The sequence below is a fragment of the Chinchilla lanigera genome, unplaced genomic scaffold, assembly GCF_000276665.1.
Source record: "Chinchilla lanigera isolate Chin_1 unplaced genomic scaffold, ChiLan1.0 scaffold00012, whole genome shotgun sequence".
In the NCBI taxonomy this organism is placed as follows: domain Eukaryota; kingdom Metazoa; phylum Chordata; class Mammalia; order Rodentia; family Chinchillidae; genus Chinchilla; species Chinchilla lanigera.
Window position 1 is genome coordinate 28,397,363 of NW_004955413.1, and position 23,833 is coordinate 28,421,195.

A 23,833-nucleotide genomic window follows, 5' to 3' on the forward strand; every position below is an offset into this window, starting at 1 on the left:
GTCATTTCCCTTCAGCCATCCCCTTGTTGCCTCTTCCTCACCCATCCTCCTGTCACTCTATTAGACAACCTTCTGTCACCTTCTCCTCAGACATTCCTCTGTCACCTTCCTCTCAACTACTCTCTTGTCACCCTCCCCTCAGACACCCTCCTATACCAACCCCTCAACTACCCTGTCACTTCCCTTTAGTTATCTCCTTTTTACAGCTTCCTCAGCCATCTTCCCGTCACCTCCCCTCAGACTTCTTCCTGCCATGTTCCCCTCAGACAGCCTCCTGTCATCTTCCTTTTGGATACTTTTCTGTCACTTTCCTCTCACCTTTCCTTCTGACACTCTGTCACCTTCCCCTTGGGTACTCCCCTATCACCTCCCCCTCAGACACCTTTCTGTCACCTTCCCCTGAGCCATCCTGTCACCTTCCTTTCAGCTATCCTATCACCTCCCACACAGAGATCCTCTTGTCACAATCCCCCAAGACACTCTGTCACCTTTCCCTCAACCACCCTCTGGTCAGCTTTCACTCAGACATTCTGTTGCCTTCCCCTCAGACATCTCCCTAGCACTTTTCTCTCAGACATCCTGTCACCATACCACCAGATATCCTGTCACCTCTCAGTCATTCCTGTCACTCCACCTAAGACATCCTGTCAGCTTCCCCTCAGAAGTCCTTTCACCTTCCCATAACCTGTCACCTCCCTCTCAATCACTCCCACGACCTTCCCCGAGCTGCCCTCCTCTGTACTCACGCTGCCCCGTGTGAGTTCCACACCCTTGTGGCTGCCCTACTCCTTTCTTCACCTTGCTGCCCACCCCAGAGTGAGCGCTTCCTGTGGTCTGGATGTGACGTGGCCCCCGAAGGGCTCTCTGTGGGGAAGGCCTGGCTGCTGATGGGCTTTGGGGAAGTGGGCTAGTTGCAAGGGGTGCATCATGGGAGGAGTCTAGCCTTGGGGACTATCGCTGGTCCCCAGCCCCTGCCTCTCTGGCTCTTTTATGCTCTCTCCCTGCTTCCTTGCCCCCATGAGGTGAGCTTTCCTTCACTGGGCCCTTCCACCATGATGTTCCTGCCTTGGAGCCAGCAGACCATGGAGTGAGACCTCTGGAACTGTGAGCCAAAATAAACCTTTCCTCTTTTAGGCTTTCCTTAGGTATTTGCCATAGTGACAAAAAGCTAACCCGGTGTGATCTGAAAATGAAGACAATACTCCCAGTCCTCATAACCAATAGGGCGCCCACCCTCCACTTTCACCAAAGTCCACTTTCCTGGGAGACAAGGTTTCTGGTCCTTCTCAGTCCTCCCAGCTGTGGGACTGGCTTTAGGCCTCCGGGTTCTGGGAAAACCTGCTCCACTGGGCAACAAAGCTGCAGGGGTGCCACTCTTCTGGCCAAGCAGACACCGCAGTCTGAGGGGTCAAAGGCCCTAGCCATGGGGAGGGGGCAGGCTGCCTAAATGAAGGGCGCTCTGAGGGGAAGGTGACAGAAGGGCCATCAGCAGGGTGGGAAGGGAGAAGGGTGCTGGGGTGGGACTCCAGGCTAGGCTGGAACCAAAACAAAAGCAGTCAGCACGCCCTGCCTCAGCCACCTTGCTGCCCGGGCCTCTCAGGTCCCCCGCCACCCCAGCCCTGTGTGTGTTTGGGCACCAGCACCCCAATCTAGCCCACCAACAAGGACCTGGGGAAGGAAACCCTTCTTCTTGTCAGAACTCATGTGAATAGAAGGGAATGCTGGGGTGGAGGGGTGCCTCTACACACTGACGTGAACCCACACCACCTGGGCCCCAGTCCTGCCATGCCCCCAGGAGCCATGTGACTGAGCCCAGTGGGCTGCTCACACCCCGGAAAGAGAGGGGTGAAGGGGTCAACGCCGGCAATCTCCACCCACCTCAGGGTTCACAGGACCCAGTGAGGCAACCCAGCTCATACTCGCTGCCCTGGCATAATCATGAATGAGGCTTCCTGCCACTCTCACAGGGGTACTGGCTGGGTCCTAAATGAGGTAGTGCTTTTTGGTAAGGCAGGTAAAGTGCCCATGACAGTACTCGAAGAGAGTACTCAGTCGTTTATTCTTAAAATGCAAGCTCTTGATGGGGGTGGTGGTTATGAGACCCCACAAATAATAAAAGAGCCCAGAACCGAACGCACACAGCACCAGTGCCAACCTCCCTGCCGGGATACCGCACTTGAGAAATGTAAGATCACTCAGGCCAGTGATGGCGAACCTTCTAGAGCTTTCAGTGATAACAAACAGTGGCTGCGGCACGCGTGCCATAGGTTCGCCACTGGTGATTAAGCCATCAGTGAAATAAGGTGAAGGTACCTGGGCCTTCTCTAACATTTTTGCAGCTTATGAATCCATAATTATTTCAAAATAAAAACATTATTTTTCCTATTATTTTGTCTCCAGCTATACTTTTATAAGAGGTATTTCCTCTTACAAACTCATAGATAAAATGAACAGATCCTCCAAATACTTTATGTATGGGCTTTTCTCCCTCCTGAATCTAGGGCTTTCACATCCTCAGGCCTTCTTTAAAACTATTTTTTAAAAAATTTTCAGACAGGGTCATGCTAAGGTGCCTACCCTGGGATGGAAGTTGGGATCCTCCTGCCTCAGCCTCCCAGAGTGCCAGGATTATAGGTATGTGTTACCATGCCAAGGTCACATGTGGGCTTAATAAGCACAAACTAAGTCCAGTTTACCTAGAAACCATTTTCAGACAAGCCAATTGTGCAGAGCACAGCTGCGTACCAAAAAATCAGCAAAAACGGCATCCTGAAGGCCAACAGCTACCCGCAAATCCAGAGCCCCTCCAGCTGTGACCAGGAAGTCTCTGGAAACCTGGACTGCCGCACTCCAGAGCAAGACCCACCCTAAGACAGCGGAACGTGACAGCTATCAGGGGCGGCGACAGAGGGCAACGTTCACTTCATGCCCAGACCCGGGGTATCTAGCAAGGGACAAACATTAACAGAGGTTTTCTCCCTCTAAGAGGGGTGATGTCTCTGTAACTGAGTTCATGACAAAAACTCTAAATTGTGGCAGAAGGGAGGCCAGGTCAACGGCGGCTGTCAGCAGACAGAGGGTTAGTGTGCGAGACATTTTTGCAAAACGGCTTTGGAGCCCTCGGGCCTTGACGAGGCGCACCTTGGCGGAACTTCGGATGGCCCTGTCAGGAAGGATCTGCTGCGTCACCTGGGCCACCACGGAGAGGGGTCATGGGTCTTGCGCAGTCTGCCCTCTGCACCAGCAGGCTTGGGCTGGTGGCCACACTGCAGGGTGCTGCCCCCGTGCCACCCACGACCTCGCACAAGTCCCCTCCTCTCAGTGCCCAGTTTCTGCTTTGCCGGAAGATGGTGTGGGGGGAGGCGGCGCAGCCGTGCGTGCGGCACTCTGTCCATCACCGTCACGGCCACCTCATCAAAGGGACACACATGAGACTCTGCTCCCGGCCCCCACCTCGGAATCTGGCCGGAGCTGCATCACTCTCCCCCCACACGGAGTGCCCTGCCCTGCCCTGCCCTGCCTGGTCCCGGCTATGTGGGAGGATCACCGCAGCCCGAGTTCAAGGCTGGCCTGCGTACTGTACTGAGACACAGTGTCTCAGAAAGAAACAAGACTAAACAAAGCAAAACCCAGGTCCCCTGGGGCTGGGCTGCCTGCAGGAAGGACACGCTGCGACGCTCCTTTGAGGCTGGGCCACAGCAGGCAGCTGTGAGGCTGCGGGGCACAGCCCCGAGGGACAGAGGCCTGTGCGAGGACCTGGGCGTCTCTAACCACAGCCCCTCGGCTACCGGCGGCCAGGACAGGGCGGGTACAAGCAGCACCAGCGACAAGGAGACGGCCCACACTCAGACGAGACAACCAAAGCCACAGGAGCCCTGTGGGCTCCTCCGAAGCTCGTGACACAGGAACTGCCAGGCCCTTCCGTAGTGTCCAGTCTCTGTCTAGACTGAAAGCTAGCACCTTGGACCGGGCACCTTCCACGGCCTGGCACAGGATTGCGTGGGTGCCCCCACAGGGGGATCCTAGCTGCGGTCCCACAGCGGGGAAGCCTTTCAGAGACCTTTCCAACCCCGCTCGGCACTGGTCAGGCAGGAGAGGAAAGGAACCTTCATTGGGAGAAAAGAGCAAAGCTCATCGGGAGGCAGTGCCTTCTGGGGGCCTGATATGGCACATGTCAAAGACGGAGGAACAGAGAGTGAGAAGGCGCTGACCATGGCAGTCAGGCAGCAGGGGTCAGGGCTGTGGCCAGAGAGGGCACTGCCAGCCCTTGTGGGCCGGGGCTGAGGACGAGGTGAGTGTGGCTGCCCTGGAGCTGGAACCAGTGCTAGGAAGCGCTGAGCCGAGGAACAGGCCGGATGCCAATGGCTGTGGGTCCTTTCCCACCTGTCAGGGATAGCGAGCCGCCTGGTCGTGTTGCCGGATCCAGACCCAAAACTGCCGCTGCCTGGGTCTGCCCCTTCCCTAGGGCAGGTCCTGCACTTGACTGCTTTGAAGCTTCCTCCTGTGCGTCCCTCACCTGCCAGGAGGGAGAACTGGGCCCCTGCACGGCTGCAGACCCAGAGAGGCAGGAACGTGGCCAGGACCATGGGCGAGCTGGAGCTGGGGACCCTGCGCTCCCCACCCAGACTGGGCTAGGGTCTGTGACGGCGGCCTTTCTGGGCCAGGAGCCTGGACTGACCCTGGCTGACCCCTCTCACACATCCGGCTGCCCCTAATTAGAAACAGTCTGCATGTTTCCCCAGCTCTGTGAGGCCCCAGAGAGCTGTGCAGGTCCTGGGAGTCGGGGACAGCAGGAATCTAATTTGCCAAAGGGCTCTGGAGCCGCGGGAATCAGATGCTACTTGGGCGCAAAACAAGCGCTGTCCTGGCACCTCTGACGTCACAACAGGCAGAGGGCTGGACGGGGGGACGACCTGCTCCGGCCCCAAGTCTCTGTTCCCACCGGAGAATTAATGAGCAGGTGGCCCTTGTCCTGTGTGTCCGCCCTGCCCCTCTGGGCCTTCCACAGCCTCTGTGACCCTGGGACTGCTGCTGCTTTTGCCTTGGGAAGGGGCTGACACATTCTGTGCTGTTCTTCAGAAGGGCTTTGTTGCCCAGATTTAAAAACTGGGAGATTCCACCCAAAAATACTAATGAGAGAAGAGACTTCTTCACCGAAGTACCCATTCACGCAGACCCATGTTGCGGCCCCCACATCTATATTCTGGCTAAGTATGAATTTCTTATTTCACTTAAAATTCAGATCTGGTTGGATATGGTGCATACACCTATAGTCCCAGCACTGTGGGAGGCTGAGGCAGGGGGATCACAAGTTCAAGTCCCTAGGCAACTTAGTGAAACCCACTGTGGCTCAGTGATAGAGTAGGCCTGGGTTCCATGCCTAGTAAAACACACACACACACACACACACACACACTCAGGATTTGGCCCCTGGAGCCTTTGGGTAGGGTGAGCCATGCGCCTAACACCACCAGCAACACACCATCCTACCTCCCAGAAGTTCTCGACTTCCCCTAGGAACCCGTCCTGCACACCAAACTCAAACCCTACAACGGTTGGGCCCTCAAGTGCCCTGCATCTGGGGGTCCTCCTGCTTTGCTCACTGTGCTCCACGGTCCTGCTCTTGCTCTGCTTTGCACCCACAGCCCATCCCTTTATACCTCAGGACCTTTGCACATGCCTGGCATTGCATACCATACCCCACAGCTCCATGCCTCTCCTTCTCATCACTGGCTTCTAGCATGCACTCGGCTTTTCTGCAGGCCCTCCGCCCTGGTCACTGTGTTCCGCCACCTGTTTCTATCCTTCTGAGTTCATCGCCTCCTGAGCAGAAGCCCCACTGGGCTGTTGGCTGACTCTGCCCCCAGCCTGCCTGGGCCCCCTCACATGTCAGTGGGGTCTCACCTGACCACCTGAAGGGTGGCTGTGAGGTTAATGAGCAGTCTGCCGTTGTTGCCACCCATGCTGTCCTCTCCCCCAGGCCCTGGTGGACGCCAAGATTTTCCCCTCCTCAGCCCAGCAAATAATGACAAGCCCAACTGGGGTGCAGTGATAAATGGCCACAGTCGTCCTCTTGGATCTTGCTGACCCTTCCTGCACGCCCTCCTTCCAGCCTGCGGTCTCACGACGGCCCCAGCGCCCGCCCAGGGAAAGGGCTCCTCTCAGGCCCCCAGGTCGTGTGGCCCGGCGGAAAAGAGGCTCCAACGCCAGGCCTTGAGGATGCCACAGTGCGGGCGGCAGTGGTCCTGCGAGGTCCTCTCCCTGTCACATGTTCCTGCTCTTCCTGCAGACAGGATTCTCACAGAGCCCTGCTGGGGCCCAGGGCCCACACCTTTGCCTTCCGCTGCCTCCTGGCGGGAAGCTCGGGGGGACCATGGCATCCTCCCGCCTGCCTGGAGAGGCCGTGGGGGCTGCATGCTGTGACTCAGAGAGTGCCCCGGAGCCCCAGAGCTTGGCCTTTGTGTCCTCCTGGGGACCCGCAGGGCCAGGGCTCAGCAGGCCGGGTTTGCCTGTGAAGAAACCTCTGGAGCCACTGATGTGAACTCTGCGGTCTGTTCGTGCGGCTCTTTTTTGTTTTCACCCTGAGCTTTGTACTTTGTAAGTGTTTCCACCTTTACTTTCTCAGGAACTGTTTTGCAATAAAAACCAGGCCTGAGCCCCTACGGGCGCGCTCACAGCCTCCTGGGGCCGCAGTGGGTGCCAGCGCGTTGCACCCAGGGCTCCTTCCTGCTCGACACTCCGGTCAGTCAACACCACGGTCCCCGCGCTGTGGACGAGGCGGCTGCGTGAGGGGCAGCCCGGCCGGGAGTGGAGGGGCTGGGTGCCACCTGTGTCCCACGACCCTGTCCAGTGTGTGCCTCTTCACTCCTCACCTTCCAGCTAGGGGAGGCCTCCACCTGGCCTGGCGCCTACAGCCTCCTTGTCCAGGGTCAGCAGTAGGCGAGGGGCACATGGCCCTCAGCCACCCGCATCAGCCAGGCCCAGTGCACTGCTGCAGGACACAGGAGCCCAGACCTCATCTGACGCAAGACATGGCCCAGCGCCTTAGTAAGTGCCGTGCCCTCTGCCTCGCCCCTCTCTTTCAAATCCTGCTCTGCCTGACAGCTCAGCCTGCTGCCCAAGGCCCAAACCCCAGGCCCTGACCACCAGTGCCGACCCCGATGCCTTCGCCTGCACGCTTGGCTGTGGCAGGCTCGGTCCCAGCCTGGTCTGCCCCTCCCGCCGGCACATCCCCAGGCAGGCCTGCCACGGCACCTGGCTCCAGAGCTCCAGGACCCGTGAGCACGCAGCAGACAAGGCAGGGGAGGCTGGCACGCAGTCTGGGCAGACCTTGAGCTCTCTTTGAGAAGGGAATGTGGCGAGCAGGGCTCCTCTCTTCCTGGCCACAGCCAGCCCACCCCAGAAAGGCCAACAGCTCCCGGCCACGCCTGCTACCTGTGGCTCCACCTTGTCTCCACACAGAACCATGAGAAGCGCCAGCGGCCTGTGCAGCTGGCGAGAAGAGGAGCCGGGAGGATTTTCACGCAGAACCAACAGCAGAAGCACAAAACGGCCATTCGGGGCACCCCCAAATCCCGCCAGACCCTAAGGCCCTGGAATGCGGCGGGCAGGAGTTTCCCGGGACGCCTGTGCCTGGCGGGGAGGCGGGGCCAGTCAGAGCCGGCCGACTCACCATTGGAGCGGTGGATACAGGTGTGCTGGTTGTCGCTGAGGAAAAAGCCACTGTGGCACTGACACTCGTAGCTGCCCATGGCATTGACACAGACCTGCTGGCAGCCGCCATTGTTGTCCTGACACTCGTCCACATCTGCGCGAAGACAAAGAGAAGAGGAGAAAGATTAAGTCTGGATGGAGTTTCTCCGGACTGCACTGGAGGGACGCCTTAGAGAGACTCCATGGTGCTGTGCTACAGTGGTACTGCAGGAAGTACGCCACGGTGGTGCTCCACAGCAGCACCGCATAGTGTTGTGCATGGTTCTGGACAATGGTGGAACCCTACAGTGGCATTCCACAGGTGTACTCCATAGTGGCACGCCACAGAAGCACTCCGGGATACTCCACAGAAAGTACTCCACAGCACTTCATGGTACTCCATGGTGGTCCTCCACAGAATACTCCATGGATACACACCCTGGTGGTCCTCCACAGAAAGTACTCCATGCTCCTCCATAGTGCTCCACGGTGGTACTCCCTAGAAATACTCCACAGTACTCCACGGTGATACTCTACAGTGGCGCTCCTCAGAGTGACTTCACAGAAATAGCCAGCTCCGACAGCAGTAATGTTGGCTGACCTTGGCTGCTTTCTGTGTACTCTGCGAAGTTATATTCTTGAGTCTCCATAGACGCCCTGTCAGGCAGATCCTGGTATTAGTCCATCTACAGATGAGGAAACCCAGGGACAGAGAAACAAAGTCACTCGTCCAAGATCCCACTAGTGGTAAGTGGCAGAGGCAGGACTGAAGCCTGGGGGACCGACTTCCAAACCTGGGCTCACCCCAACATCATCAGACCCCCCATCTCTAGGAAGACAGAGCAGCCCACGCCGTCTCCCCCAGCAAAGAAAGCCTCGTCAGCCACAGCCCAGCACCCCTCTTCACGGGACCCCGAGAGCCATGTGGAGCGGGGTCCAGAGTGGCCTGTGCCATCCTGAGGCCGAGAGGCCTGGAGATAGATTTCAAAAGCCTGGCGGGTGGAGAGGCTTTGAAAAGCCCTGACCTTTGGCTGCCAGGCCTGCCAGGAAGGCTGCCAAGAGTCTTTCCCACTCCCCGGGAGGGAGAGCAGGCCCCGAGGCTGACTCGCTTCTGGCCGCTGGCGCAAAGGGTACGCTGGCTGCGGAGAGTCTTTATGGAGTTCTGGTCCTGAACAGAACAGCATGTTTCAATTACCCAAGCCATAACCCCCTACCCTGTCAGTTTGTTTAATGAAAGAAGGGCTTCTTAAACCTTAATGTCCCATGGCTGTATTGTCATTTTAATAGGCAAATATATAAAACCACAAAGGCAACGTGAGCTACTGGCTGCTTCTAGCCGATCCCCAGCGCGCGCGCACACACACACACACACACACACACACATGCACGCACACATGCACATACACGTGCACGCACGCGTGAATGTGCTTTGGCACTGAAAATTTCATACAGCTCCTTTCACTGTGGGGACCTGAAATATGGGCAGGTTAAGAGCAGGTCGAGTGACCTGCGCTAAATCAGGTGACAGCTCCACCCTGGAGTCGTGTCAGCTGGGTCTTATTTAGGCTGGGGACAGCAGCCCCCTTTCCCACCCAGGGGCCCACAGCTGCCTTTGAGGCCTGCGGCGAGGCGCTCCATTATTCTCCGGCGAGCTCAGATGTGAGCGTGCGGCAGCCGGAGGAGGGAGGTGTAGCTCTGAACACTAAAGGCCACCAGCCTCTACTGCTCCTGTGGATGGGGGCTCTCGCTGTGAGCAGCCCTAGGATCAGTCCCAGCGCCCGAGGGTCTGACCCAGGAAGCCGGAAGAGGGGCAGGGATTACGACTCTGAATGCCTTTCTCCTGGAAGTCTTGCTGATGGCTCCCGGCAGGCTCCATGCCAGCATCACCTTTGCTGGGGGGCAGCGTCTGTTCCAGTGAATGGCGCAGTGCCAGGCACCATGCTTCCTCACCCACCCTCTCACCACTGCGAAGCCAAGAAGGCCCGAGAGTTCAGTGTGAGAGCCTCTGCAGCCCAGGTGACAGATGGTGTTGCTGACAGATGTGTGGAGGAGGACGCCAAGGCTCAGAAAGGGGGAGTGGCCTGAGCACAGCCGCGCAGTGGCTCGGAGGAGCGGGGCTCCAACCCCAGGTCCAGCTCCAGAGCGCGAGTCTCTGCCCCCGTGGCTAAGCTGCAAGTGGCAGAAGTGCGCGGAGACCGATGTCACGAACACCCACCCTCCTCCTGGGAGCTGTGTGGAATCCAGCGTGCGTGTGCCCCGTGAACCCCAGCTGTAGCCAGGGTCCATCTCTGCCCAGCGCGACTATGAGGCTTCTGTGGCAGGTCCTGGGTGCGCCTGACAGCGAGGCCTGACTGGCAGCTGGTCCGGGGCACAGCCAGTCGCTCTTCCTGTCTCCTTGGTCCTCAGCTGCCCTGTGTCGAGGTCCCCAAGACCCAAGGAAAGATTCAGTGGTGGGCAAACAAGTGAGAGCTGGAACCCCGAGGGCTAGGCCTGGATGCCCCACATCTGCCGCCATCTGGCCCGGCCCGGCCACACCTCGCCCAAGGCTAGGAACCCAAGGGCAGTTGGTGTCACACACGCACAGCCCCCAGTGACCTGGCAGGGTGGCTGGGCCGCTGTGACAGGGCTGTTTACGCTAGTGGGGAACAATAACTCGCCAACACTGATGAATAATTTGAAACAAATGCAAGGCCGTGTAAACACTGCCTTTCCTTACTCCCAAGCGATTAACCCGGGATTAAGCCGGAAGAGGGGGCTGCCCTCTGCATTCCCCACGGTGTCCCAGCACAGGCCCGGCCCCCACCGCTGGAGTAGGGCAGACATCCCGCACCCTGCATCTCCAGCCCCCAATGGGCCGTGGGGGGGCTAACAGCCACTGTCGTGCTGGCAAGGACAGACTGGGTTCCCTTCTCTAGCCCCGGGCTCTCTCTAGAAGTGGGTGAGCCCAGCACTCTGCTCAACAGACCCTGGCACTTGGCACATTCTGTTCCAGGAGGGGCCCCACGGCCGGCAGGGAGCCCACGGCCGGGCCTGGTCTGCAAGAGGGATTGATTATCAGGGGCTGAGGCTGCCCTCCGGGGCGTCTTTCCAAGTGCTGCTTCACGAGCAGGCCTTGCCCCCTCTACAGGCCACTGTTCTGTGCGCCAGCGGCCGGGCAGCTGGCCTCTTCCGCCTACCCCACGCTCGGTCCCGGGCCCAGAGAGGAGCACAGAGCTGGCTGGGCGCACTGGTGACCTCGTGACCCCACATGACAGCACTCACTGTTGCGGGGCCCCAGCTCAGGGGTCAGGCCCCTGCTCTGCAAACCCACGCACAGCCCGAGCGCCTACTGACGGGCCCTTGGCTGCGAAGTCCCCGCCCTCCCTGAGCACAGCGACCAGAGCGCAGGGACGGAGGCTGCCTGGAGCAGGTGACGCGGGCCCTGGGCCAAGCTGAGCAGGGAGCTTTGTGAACTGAGTTGGAGGAGGAAAGGTGGTGGGAGGAGCGGGGCAGAGATGGTAACTGCGGAGCTGATGAGCGCAGCACCCCTCCCAGGAGGCCTGGGCCGCGCTGAGCCGGTGTGCACTGAGGGCCCTGATGGCCTGTTTCCAGGACAGGGCCCAGGACCCTGAGAATTTCATACAGCTCCTTTCACTGTGGGACCTGAAAGGTATGGGCAGGTTAAGAGCAGGTAGAGTGACCTGCGCTAAATCAGGTGACAGCTCCACGCTGGAGTCGTGTCAGCTGGGTCCTATTTAGGCTGGGGACAGCAGCCCCCTGTCCCACCCAGGGGCTCATCCCTGAGCAGGGTCCACTGGGAGAGCCAGGCCCCGACCCCGAGTCCTGCCCACACCTCACAGGCCTGTGTCCTTATTTACAGACACAGCGGAAGGTTCTGAGAAGGCGGGGAGCCCTCTGGCACGGGGACAGAGCTGGAGAACAGGAAACCCTTCCAAGTGGCCGCGTGGCCGAAGGACCCAGAGTGCAGAGAGGACCCCAAGGCCCAGCTTGGGGAGGGCACGGGCACAGCCCTGTCACCCTGGCCGGCACCAGCTGGCACCTGTGGGCAAATGCGCTCCCTTCTGGTTGTGCCCAGCTCTCCCGGCCTTTGCCCCACGTCCCGATCCCTTTTCTGGGGGCAGGAGCTGCAGATGGTTCTTGCTGGGACAGGACTCGGCACCTTGACCCCAAAGATCAAATCCCAACTGCCCTCTGGCCCAGGCTTTCCTTGCCTCACTCTGTAGCTCCCTGGTCTGGCACTGAGGTGGGGCTCTTTCCTCACAGCACAGGTGCCCACCCGACCCCGCCAGCTGGGGACGCGACCCCTGCGTTGCGGTGGGCGGGGCTGTTTCTCCGCAGGCCGTAGGTGGCTCTGTCTCCGAGAGGCCTGTGGCGCCCTGTGCCCACGGGGGCAGAGCTTCGGGCCATGATGCTGGTGCTTGTTTTTATTAATAGCTGCCTGTTTATCCTGCTTTGGACCAAAAACCCAGGTCGGAGGTTATTTATAACTCAAAATTACTTCCGGATCCAGCTTTGGTTGCTTTGTGTCCTGTGAATGTTTCATGATTCAAAACAGGGACTCCGTGTTCTGCTCAGACCCCGCCTGCATCTCCATGACCACCAGGAGCCGACCCGGTGTTGGGTTGTTTTGCCCCAGCTCCTGCCCAGGGCAGGAACACGGGCAGAGGCACATCCTCCGAGCCCTCCATTCCGGCTCTGAGCGTTCCATCTGGCCCCAGGCTGAGCCTGACCCTCCCCGACTCCCCTCCGAGGGCGGCTTAGGCAGAAAAGCCTCTTGGCCATAGAGTGAGGAGTGAGTGGCTCTTGCAAAATTGCATTTGATGAGTTAAGTGTAAATAAATGAGAACCAGATGGATTCGATTTCGGGTAAAATACACACGGGTCTTACAGCTTTGGGGCCTGGGTTCTGCCCTATGCAGAACACTCCCCGAGCTGTTGAGAGCTCTGACACAGGCAGGCAGGGGTACAGCCAGAGTCCTGTGGCCCTGTCTGCTGCCTGCATGGGCGTCGGTGCAGGCTCCTGATGGCACAGCAGGTCGGCTGTGTGCATCCCCTTGGGCTGGACCGGGCTTGGGTGCGAGTGCAGCGCAGGCTGGGAGATGAGGCACATGAGTGGGGTCAGCATTCCAGGCCGGAGCAGGCCGGGAGGGACAGGCCCTGTGGGGCCGCAACACCAACCCTCTGGCCCCAGCTGCTGCCCTGCGGCCTCCCACTCCCCGATGTCGCTAAGCACGGGGATGTGCTGCTGGCTCAGGCCGCTGGCCGTGCCTCACTAGGGCAGTCCATGCGGTGTGACCCTGTGACCTGGCCCCTTTTCCACCAGCTGTGCCAGACGGGGTCCAATGGGCAGCAAGAAACTGCTGTGCGGCTGCTTCGCCATCTGAGGCCTGGGCTTCCTCCTTGGTCCTGGCATTGGAGGAGACGTCGAAGGTGTCCAGGCACTCAGCACAGTGCCTGGTCCCCAAAACCACAGAGAGCAGAGCAGCTGCTGCACAAAGGACTCTCAGGCGGGGCTCGGTGGGTGGCGCAGTCCCTGCAGCCTGGGAATGTGACAGCGGCCACATCCGAGGAGATCGCTCAGCCCACCTCAGTCACCAGGCTCCCTGTGACGCCGCCTGGGCTCCCCGAGCCGCCTCCTTCCGACTCAGCCTCAGCTGCTCACCTCCGCCTCTGGGGACCCCACTTCCTGAGGGGCTACCATGGCCCAGAGCCGGACACGTCTGTGTGTGGTCTGCTTGGAGGGTGTGACAGCTTCCCCGTGCGCTCCATGCCCACCTCCTGTCTTTCTTCACTTCTTTGTTGTTGCGACAGAATTCACGTAACACATTCACCCCCTTAGCAGCTTTTAGTATACTGACTATGTTGTGTAACCATAATTACCAGTTCCAGAACATGTCCCTCACTCTCAAGAGCAGCCTTGTCTATTTTCAATTAATTCTTAATTCCCTCAGCCCCTGACAACCACCAAGCTATTTTCTCTGCAGACCTGCCTACTCTAGAGCTTCCAGATAACTAGAAGTATGCAATATCTGTCCTTTGTGTCTAGCTTCTTTCACGGGGCATGATGTTTCATCCATGTTGTGCCATGTATCAGAACTTCACTTTTTATGGCTGTATAATATTCTATAGCATGCACTATTTTGTTTAGCTGTTCTCTAGTTGATGGACATTTGGCTTATTCCTATTTTTTTGGCTATTACGATGATGCTATGAATATGCTATGCAACATGCTATGGCCAAGTTTTTCTGTGGATGTTTTTAATTCACTTGGATATATACGGAGGAGCGCCATGGTTAGACAATATGGTAATGCTATGTCTAACTTTTTGAGGAACTTCCCAGCTTTCTCCACAGGCCACAGCATTTTACCTTCACACTAGCAAAGAATTAGGTTTCTGGTTCCCCACCTCTGCTCAATACCTGTTCTTTTCTGTTCTGTTTTCACAGCCATCCTCCTGTGGGGTACACTGTCTCACAGGGCTTTGATCTGCATTTCTCCAGCTGCCCGTGACAGGAAGCACCTCCTCCTGTACTTCCTGGTTGTTTGCATATCACTCTGGAGAGACATCTTTCTGAACCCTTCGCCTGTTTTGAAATTGGGCTGTCTTGAGCTCCAAGGGTCCTTCTTGCACCCCAGATGCTAGACCCATCTCTCCCATTCTGTGCACACCACCTCCTGGAGAGCAGCGGGGCCAGGCCTGGCACCAGGTGCTCAGGCAGGGGTGGGGCGGGCGGGCGGGCGGCTGGGCTCCGCTTTTCCCCAGCTACACACTGTTCCCAGGAAATCCCCATGCCCTGGCTTCACCCACACCCATCAGCCGGCTGCCCAAACCTCTACTCTGCCCACTCCACTGCCCCTGAACATGGACGGAGGCTGTCGCGCTGGCTCTGAAGCACACACCGCTAAGCTACCAGCACCTGAGCTGAACCCATGCCCCGCTTCCTACAGGCGCAGGACAGCTCCCGCCTCTGCATACAGCGGCGCCCACCAGGTCTCTTGGGCCCAGACACCTGGTCGTCGACCTCCATATGGTTTTGCCCTCCCCACTTCAATCCCCTCAGCAGGCCCAGTCCTGTGGGCTCTGCCTGCCCCAAAACCTCAGGTGCAAGGCCACCTGCTCACCCTCACTCTGCCTGCTTCCTGCCATTCCCTTGGCCCGGCCTCCCTGCTTCTTTGTCCCTGGCAGCTGGCTGGGACCTCCAAGTGTCAGCCAGCTGTGCCACCTGCTGCCTGCAAGGCCCCGAGGACACACACACCCTTTCCTGGCCAACCTCAGGGACCACTCTGGCTGCACCCCGCCAGCCTCTCTCACCGTGACTCAGTTCTGCTGCGTCCCCGCCCTCCCTGACCATGCCTCTCCTGTCCCCACCGCAGGGCCCTGTGACTCTGCCTGGGATGCCCCCCCAATGTGGTGCATCTGGCTCCTCCTCCAGGCCTCAGCTCACAGGCCATGTTCCTGGAGATGCTCCGGGCCACCAACCTACAGCAGCAGAGAAGCCACCCCTCAGCTCGCCACCCTGCTTCCTTCCAGCGCGCTGGCGCCTCCTCCGTGACTGCTCCCCTCCACCTCTGCCCACACAGGGCCGGGAGCAGGGGCCATGGCTGTGTCTGTCTTGAGCGCTACTGGTTCCGGGCACCCTGGAAGTCCGTGCACCCCGGAGCTGGGCGGAGACTGAGGCCCTGGCCACAGCAGAGACCTGTGTCACTGCCTGTCCCTGCTGGCCCCGCCTCAGCTTCCTCGCTGGTCGCTAGGTGCAGACAGGAGGGGACTCGGGGGGGGGGGCAGCAGCCTGCCGGCCCCAGCCAGGCGACAGGGCCAGGCGGGAGCGGCCAGTGAGCTTCCTTCCCTGCGGGCGCCGACAACACATCTGGGAATGTGCTCCCAGACAGACATCTGTGGGAAGCTCAGGCTCTTGAAGTTTCTTTTGATGGGGTAAGAAGGGAGGACCGGTACAGGGGAAGGAGGGAAGCAAACAAACAAGCTAGGGAAGCAAACGGCGCCCAGGGAAAGGCGGGGGGTGCTCGGGCAGGGTCGGAACGAGCACCTGGGCACCAGGTGTGGCGGTGGAGAAGCAGCTCGGGGCCCTGCTCCTCCCAGAAACACTGCCCTCCCTGAGGGGACCCAGGGCTCCCCAGACAGCCACAGACACAGGCCCATTAGGTCCTCCTGGCATCAGCCCCCCGGCACTGATTTACCCCCGGCCTCTGATGGCCCAGCGTTCAGAGCTGATTTCTCCCCGCTGGTGCCTGGCGCCTTCCCCCTCCTAAAGCTGGTGAGCGCAGGCTGCCATGGGCGTGTGGCGGCTCTTTTCTTGCTAGCGTCCTCTCCCAGCCCGAGAGGTCTTCGCGAGGAGACAGCTGCACACTCACCCCGAGGGCTCTGCCTCACGCTCTGTGTGACTCTGAGCTGGCTGTGGCATGGGGGCTGCTTCCTTTTTAGCTCCAGAGCTTGGTGGACGCACCGGAGGGAAAGGACAGGCCTGCCTGGTCCGCCGCTTCACCCCCTGTGGCCACCTCCTGTCCCTGCTATTCCTCCCTCCAGATCCCGGCCACGAGCCGGGACCGTGGCGCAGGCCTGTAATCCCAGCACTCGGGAGGCAGAGGCTTTGCCATGCTGAACTATATAGTGAGACCATGTCTAAAAAACACACACGTACAAGCTGCCATGAGTCTTGCCCCTTGTCCTATGAAACTGTTTTACGAAGATTTTGAATTTACAGGGAATTCTGAGAACAGCAGGGAAAAATGGGTCAATAATCTTACACCAGATACAACTACCACGGCCAGTATGCGCCGTCTCTTTTCTCATGTGCTGGTTTTCTACTTGTGTGCATTGTTCTGTATGTGGCCCTTGAGGCCTCTCTCAGGCTGAAGGGAAGGGTCCCCGAGCTGTGCCTCGGCCCTGAGTGACCTCCTTGCCTCGCCTGGCCACTTGGCAAGTGGTGCCCAGCCTGGGCCTGTGCTTGTGGCAGGCCTTGTGACAGCCTCCGAGGAGGGCGTGTGGAGCAGTGCAGCCCCTTCCGCTTTGGGGACCATCTCTTGCAGTCAGATTCCCAGAAGGGGGGCCCTGGGGGCAGTGTGTGAGCCCTCCCCATTCTGGACCAGTGTCCCTGCCCCGGCGGTGTGTCCCGTGTCACACATGCAGGCCCCTGCTGTGGTGGCCTTTCCCAGCCCATCCACCACTCTGTTGGGCCCCCACACAGGGCAAGGCCAGGTCTGGGCTCAGGGAGCAGCACTTTGTGGGGACAGGGAGGCCGTGAAGACAGCGGCCGAGCAGTGTGTGTATGTGTGTGTGTGTGTGTGTGTGAGGTGGGGCCCCATCTAGGCTGGCCAGGGACCAGGGAGGGACAGGCCTGCCTGGAGCAGGACGTGGGGTCACAGGTCTGTGCATGTGTGTGCATCTGTCTGTCTGTCTGCTGAGGCAGTGGAAGCAGCAGGGCCCTGAGGGTGTGGAGGGAAGGACTGGGAGCCAAGCTGAGCAATGGGGAGGCTCTGGCATCCTACGGCCGTGGGCACGAACCTCCAGGTCTTGGACCAGCCAGCATCAGGCAAGCCTGGCTCTGTTGACCGGAGATCCCCTTTTAAAGCACTGCCCTGCTGCCCACTCTGCTACCTGGCCAAGCTCACCTGCTTCTTGGCTTTGTCCGTGCTATTCCTATTCCCTAGAAAGTCCTCCCTGCCCAGCCCCAACCCCACACTCCTGGTATCCATCACACAAAGGCTTATGGTACAAGTATTTCTCCATATGGCCAGGAGCGCCCAGGGGCAGCCAGCTCTACCCAACCTCAGAAGGCCCAAGCTGGAGCAATGGGCATGAAGGGGCCACGTGACTTATCACATCTCCTGGGCACCTCTGCTGTCCCCGCCAGAAACGGCTCTCACCCGGCGCCCAGTGGTGGCTGGGTCCCCACATCCTGCCCCGTGGCCCTGCATCCACAAAGCGGGTTCTGACAGCAGGTGGGGCAGCATGCATGCATCCATGTGATGCTTACGGCCATGTGGAGCTGTGTCTGCAGGCGGACTGTACTGGATGGAACACCGGGATGTCAAGCTGCTCACGCGCAGGGTGGGCAGATAGTGGGGAGCTATCTTTGCTCTGCATGGCTTTGTGTAATTACTGTATGTGTGGAAGGTGGGTACGTAAAAGACTTTTGTGACTCAGTCTGATTCTAATGCAAGGGAGGAGGTGGAGGTGTGTGTGTGTGTGTGTGTGTGTGTGTGTGTTTGTGTCTATGTGTGGTGCCAGGCCAGGTAGGGGTCTCCCAGGTGGAGGAGAGGATGCACAGGGCCCCAGGGGCAGCAGAGGCCCAAGGACAGGCTGGAGTGGCAGGCAGGGGACAGATGACAGGGGGATCTCACAGGGAGGAAGTCAGACTCCCCACTGGCCACAAGGACCCTACAGACACTCAGAGGGGCCTCCGCCAATGGCCGGTCCCCGGTATCTGAGCCCTTGGTGGCTGGCAGATGAGCTGGGGGCGGTTGCAGCACCAAGCTGGCCTGTGGGATCCTGCCCCTGGCACTAAGACAGTACCTGGGAGGTTACATAAGACCCCAGACCAAAGGAGCCAGCTGCCCACTTCCTACAAATAAAGAGTGCCAGCCGGGCACAGGGCATCTCTGCCAACTGTCTATTTCTAGCTGCTGGGACGAGGTTGGTGACAAGGAGGGATGCTGGGGCAGGCTGACACCCAGGGCTGGCTAACGGCCACTAGAAACCACAGGCCCCTGCCTGCGTGTGTCCACAGTGACCCCAAACACTGCCCGGGGCCCAGTCGCTCCAAGACAAACAAGAGTGTTGGCAGAAGGATGCTGGGCTGGAGACTGACACACCCACACTTGTTGCGAATGCCCCATTTTAGGCCCATGCCGCCACTTCTGGCTTGGGCATATGTTTTGGTAACAGGGTATTTTTAAAGAAGCTTCCCAAGACACTTACTTCTTTTTTATTCCTTAGAGCTCTGACCTGGCCTTGGCACGGGGACCTCGCACGGGAACAGACGGAGCAAGCGTCTGCCCGCCTGGCCTGCCCTCGTCCACGGTGCGCTGTTTTCCTTTGCTGCTTATGGACTTGTATTCTCTGCCCAGGACGGAGCAGAGCTTCTCTCTGCAGCCACCAAATCAAGACCCAAGCAGAGATGGTGCTGGCACGGGGCGGAGCGACACGGATTTAAACTCAGGGGGAGGACAACGGAGACCACAAACAACACTCCGACCTCAGCCGGCGACAGTGACGCAACCCCAACCTGGACACACGGAGGTGGGGGGAAAAGAGGGGGAGGTGCACCATGGCCACTGCGCACGGTGGCAGTGCGGTGACAGCACAGAGCTGGCCCCAAACCACCAGCTAGGAAGGGAGTCGGGAGTTGAGGCCGGTGCGGCTGCTCCCAAGGCCTTATCCTTCCCACCTCTGGAACAGGCACCATCAGGACCTGGCCTGGAGGAATCTGCACCAGCACATCTTCCCAGCCGAGTGGCAGGCTTGCCAGGTGAGGGTGTGCAGTTCAGCGGGATTCTCCAGGGATGACATGTGGCAAAGAGCTGAGGGCCAAGCAGGGGTGAGCAGAACTGTCAGCTCGGGCTGGGAAGTTGATTTCAGCAGCAGCATGGGCGTGTGTGAGTGCAGAAGGGCAGGTGTGAGCGCAGGAGGGTATGTGTGAGTGCAGGAGGGCGTGTGTGAGCGCAGGAGCGTGTGCAGTCAGGGAAAGGACAGCTGTTTGCCTGCTGGAGGCCTCAGCCCTGAGAAACGAGGGGTGAGAGGTGGACAGGGACCCTGTGTTACTGTGATGAAGATGCAGAAAGATGCAGATGTCCCTGAGGCCAAATCATATGGACATCAGCTGCCCAGTCCCAAGATGCTGCAGGGAAAAGCCCTTAGCTAGAGGGTTCACTCCATGTTCCTGGGGTGCCAGGGGCTCACAGGAGTAGGGACAGGTTCCACGGCCAGCAGGGCTCCCATCCCCACCATGCCTGACCCCCTTTCAGCCTGGGCAGTGTCGGCACTGTGTGATTCTTAGAGAAAAGGAGGCATGGTGTCATTAAACTGCACCAACATGAAAACTGCTGGGAGCCCACTCTTCCTTCACATGGGAAGTGGAACCAGGCACAAAGGATCGAGGCATTTCCTGGGGTCCCCCAGCAAGTCAATAGCTCGAAAAGCCTGGCTCCACCCACTGCCCCTTGACCCCAGCACCTCCTTGGGCTCCCTGCACTCTGACAGCCCTGCTCCCCCATTCTGAGCCGGCCCTCGCCGGCACACCTCGATTTTGCAGTGATCTGGGGAGAGGGAAGCTCATCCGTAAAGATGCGTCACATTGTCCTGCGTGCTCCTTTTCCTCAGGACAAGGAATTTCCAGCCAATTAGTGGCCGAGCGAAGCCAGAGGAGAACTGGCCCCACATCCCACTTGCTCTCTGACAGCAAATCCTCGCAGCCAGGCATGTCTGGATCACTTGAACTCGGGCCAAGAGCTCGGAAGCAGCAGGGGGCGGGGTAGGCACGAAGAGCCCAGGAAGAGACCTCTTGGCTTCACCTTAGAAAACACTGGTGTTTACACACACGGAGCTGCCTGTCCGAAGCTGTTTAGTTTTACATTAAAATGGTCAGCATTTTTTTCCTGGTAAGAAATGCATTCGAGCTGTTGAAGTATGAAGACAAATAAACAGCGGCGCTGGGGCCGTGGCTGGGCTTCCAGGCAGCAGCACGTTGTCTCCAGCTGTGGTCGGGGGAGGCGGGCGAGCCCTTTCATCAGGGCCGCCACTGCTGCTCCCTGACGCGAGCTCTGGGCATCCGAGCGATGTCCTCCCCGTGCAGCGGGGCTCTGGCCTGGCCGGGAGCCCCCAGCGCCTTGCGGCTCCTCCTCAGCGCCTTCCGTCTGGCACCCACACGGCTGTCACCTCACCTGATCCTCACAGAGAGGGGCTGCCCCATTTTGCAGACTGAAACTGAGACGCTGTGGGATGAGGCGACAGGACCCAGGTCACTCCCAGGGTGGGAGTGGGCGCCCTGAGGTCACGCGGCCCCAGGCCAAGGGAGGAGGGCCACAAGGACCACTGCAAGAAGGTGGCAGATTCCCGCTGGGACGTAGGAGCACGTGGGGATTGCAAGGAGCAAGTCCTGGCCAGGGCTTCACCTTCGGCCTGAGGCCCAGCCTCTTTGCCAGCTCAAAAACACAGGCTGGGTACATGGTGTGGTGGCACATGCTTGTAGTCCCAGCACTCTGGGAGGCTGAGGCAGGAGTATCACAAGTTTGAGCCCAGTTTGAGCAACTTAGCGAGACCCTGTCTCAAAAAAAAGGGGGGTGGGTAGGGAGGTAGCTCCCATCAGGAATCTGTGACAATAAGCTCATTCCCACCTGTAGAGGCCTTGGCAGGGCTCATCGCCTTTGGCTCCTGCCTCTTCCCTGGCACTAAGCAAGGCCATCCCATCGGCCCCAGCTTATAGAAGGCGCTACCGAGGCCCCGAGAAGCTAGTCGCTTGCCCAAGCTCACACAGTAAGTGACGGGGTCGGGGCTCTATGGTGGCAAGGAACACGGCACTGTCTTCCCACTGCCAGCTCCCAGCAAGGGCGTGGCACAGGGCAGGCGCCTGGGAAACCTTTATAACATGAATGAATACCGAGCTCTTGCCTCTGGCTTCAAAGGCCTCTCGAAGCTGACGACTCTCATGGTTTCTCCCGGGCCTGACTGTGCCGAAGACGCCTGGATTTGATGCCAGTTCCACGTGGATGGCTGCTGACCCTCACCAACAGAATTCAGCCAAACTGACCCCCGGGTCCCGTGTCCTCACCCTGGCCACGCCAGCACAGCCACACAGAAAACCAGGCGGAAACCCAGTGGTCGGCCAGGGTCCTCAGCCCCTTTCCCTCTGACGTGCGGTCCACTGGGAGCTCCTGTTGGCTGTTTCCAGAACATGCTCTGTGTTCAGCTATCGCCCCCCCATTGTCACCCTGGCCTCGACACCCCGCTGACCTGCAGTGGTCTCCCTGCTCAAGCCACTCTACTTCCTACTCCCTGCAGCGCATTCTCTGCACGGCAGCCAGCAAGGGCTTTTTAATTAAACTGTCAATGAGAACGGGCAGACCCTTGCCAAGAAGGTCCCGCAGCTTGCCAGTGAACTTACATGCAATCGGAACCCCTTCCCAGCGTCCCTGAGGCCTTCTGTGATCTGGCCCCCGCCTGTCACTGGGACTCACCTCTGCTCCTCTGCCTCCCTCCCGGGGCTTCGCACCACGGCAGTCCCCAAGCTCACCTGGCTTTCTCCGTCTCAGGGCCACACGCGTGCCCTGCTTCCGCCCGGACGCAGGCCTGCTTCTTGACCTCCAAACACCTCTTCCTCCTCCCCTGTGGCTCCTGCCTGCATCTCCTCCCCTACATCTGGACAGACCTTTGTAACTGCGTCACGGGTGGCTTTGGAGAAGCGACTTCTGAGGCAGGACTGTGGAAGTTCCACGCGCTTGATCCTACCGCCATGCTGAGGAGATGCTCATGCTGGGCCGCCAGAAAGACCAATGTGAAGGCAACCCTGGAACGTTCTGGCCACCTGCCAACGTCAACCCCTGGGCAGCAGCTCGGATGATTCCCTGGCCACCAGGGCACCCAGGCTTCATGGCTTCCAGCCGAGGCCCAGACACTGCAGAGCAGAGCCCAGCCATTCCTGCTGGGGTCTGTCTGAATTTCTGACCCACAGGCACACAAGGAGAATAGACAGTGTTCTACACCACTTACGAGGACGGTTTTATGTGACTGCAGCAGCAGTCACTGGAATCCTACCCGTCCAAGGCTGCCGCCTCCCTGCAGCATTTGTTTTAATTTGACTTGACTGCCTTACATGTGCGTGTTCACCGTCCGCTGCTCCTCTCTGTGTGCGTTCCAGAGTATGGGAACGGTTTCAGTCTTGGACCCCACAGTAGGGGTCTCAGCACCTAGCTCTCTGGCACACGGCAGGTGCTCAGACTGACTTTTCTGGTTAGACAAACAGCTAAAGGCAGGTGGAAGGCGCTGGTACCACTGCTAAGCCCATGCCTCGACTTCCCGTTACAGCTGGGAAGGTCTCTGCCATCCTCACCGGCCAGGGTGAAGGGTTTCCCAGTGACAGTGTGCTTACAAACCTGCCCTCTCTCCGTGCTAAAGACACTTAAGTAAATGCCTGTGATATGCCTGATACTGCGCTGGGCTCTGCAAGGCAGACAGAGCAAGGCCTGGGACCGACTCTGCCTGCAGGAGAAGGGGGAAAGTGCAGGCTCACGGCGCGGGGCACAGGGCAGTGCGGCCGCAGACTCCGGGCAGCGGGGCTTTGGGCTGGGTCTTGAGTGACAAGGGGCTGCTGTAGGGAGCGGCTTTCAACAGCAGAGATGTGAGAGGGTTGGAGCGGCTCGGGGTGTGGTGGGAGAGGCGGGTGGAAGAGGCTGCAGGGCCCTGGCCCGAGGGAGCCCGGCAGCCATCCCCTGCGGAGCGGGTGCTCCTGAGGGTGCAGCGGGGTCTGGATGGAAGAGCAGGGCGCTGCCAGGTCAGATGGGGCAGGGGAGCCAGGCTCAGAGTCTCGAACTGGCAGCATCACAGGCTGGGCTCTGTCTGGTCCCAGTCTACTACTTCCTGGCTGTTGTGCCCTCACGTAGGTGCCTTTCCCTATCTGAGCCTCAGTTTCCTCATTTCTAAAAACACAATACTCCTGGCTTTTGGCCAGGGGTGTTCTGAGGACCCAAGAGAGGACACAAACACAGGCTTGTGGGCAGCTCCAACATGCAGAGGCCCGACCAAAGGGCCCGCACCTCGCCTAGGCAGAAGGGTCTGAGCCCAAGGCTGCGCATACAGTAGGTGTCCCGTAAGTGCCCACGGGACTCGAGCCATACCGCAAATTGCTTGATTCTGCTGAGCCCGGCTATAGATGACTTCTCTTCGACAGGGAGGAAAAGTACTGAGGGACGAGTCCCAACCCAAACTGTGTGCCACTCAAGGAACGTATTTTTCAGTAAGTCAAGGTAAAGATCGAGGTCGAGGAAAACATCTGGCTAAGTGAACTAATGGCTTTGGAGTAAAAGGAGCCTTGCTCTGTGGAGACAGGAAAAAATTATCCACTGCTGGTTTTAATTTAAGATGAAAAAAAAATCTTATTCTATTAGCCTAAATATTGCTCTGCTGTCCAA

At 59.0% G+C, this 23,833-nt stretch overlaps 2 protein-coding genes across 3 annotated transcripts in view; one reads left to right on the forward strand and one right to left on the reverse strand.

Moving 5' to 3' along the window:
* The window catches only part of Scube1 (signal peptide, CUB domain, EGF-like 1), a 122,415-nt gene that overhangs the window by 58,151 nt on the left and 40,431 nt on the right, over positions 1–23,833 (reverse strand). Inside the window, exon 6 of the mRNA XM_005379668.1 lies at positions 7,673–7,807. Coding sequence (XP_005379725.1) covers positions 7,673–7,807 — 135 coding nt within the window. The remainder of the gene's footprint in view (positions 1–7,672; positions 7,808–23,833) is intronic.
* Positions 15,521–20,312, forward strand: LOC106147976. 2 transcript variants are annotated; one of them, XM_013511661.1, is made up of 4 exons: positions 15,521–15,626; positions 18,779–18,950; positions 19,110–19,179; positions 20,031–20,312. In XM_013511661.1, the coding sequence occupies exons 1-4, from the start codon at positions 15,568–15,570 to the stop codon at positions 20,183–20,185; spliced, it is 456 nt and encodes a 151-aa protein (XP_013367115.1). In that variant the 5' UTR covers positions 15,521–15,567; the 3' UTR covers positions 20,186–20,312. The 2 variants fall into 2 exon arrangements, 1 of the variants encoding a protein (XP_013367115.1); XR_001233044.1 differs by having other exon boundaries at positions 18,648–19,248.

Bases quoted from the DNA above. Each gene is read 5' to 3' on its own strand.
- LOC106147976 (XM_013511661.1), top strand. From the start codon at position 15,568: ATGTGCTCCCAGACAGACATCTGTGGGAAGCTCAGGCTCTTGAAGTTT. The intron at 15,627-18,778 runs GTAAGAAGGGAG...TTCTCTGCCCAG, and splicing joins TTGAAGTTTCTTTTGATGGG to GACGGAGCAGAGCTTCTCTC. The intron at 19,180-20,030 runs GTGAGGGTGTGC...CCTTTTCCTCAG, and splicing joins CCGAGTGGCAGGCTTGCCAG to GACAAGGAATTTCCAGCCAA.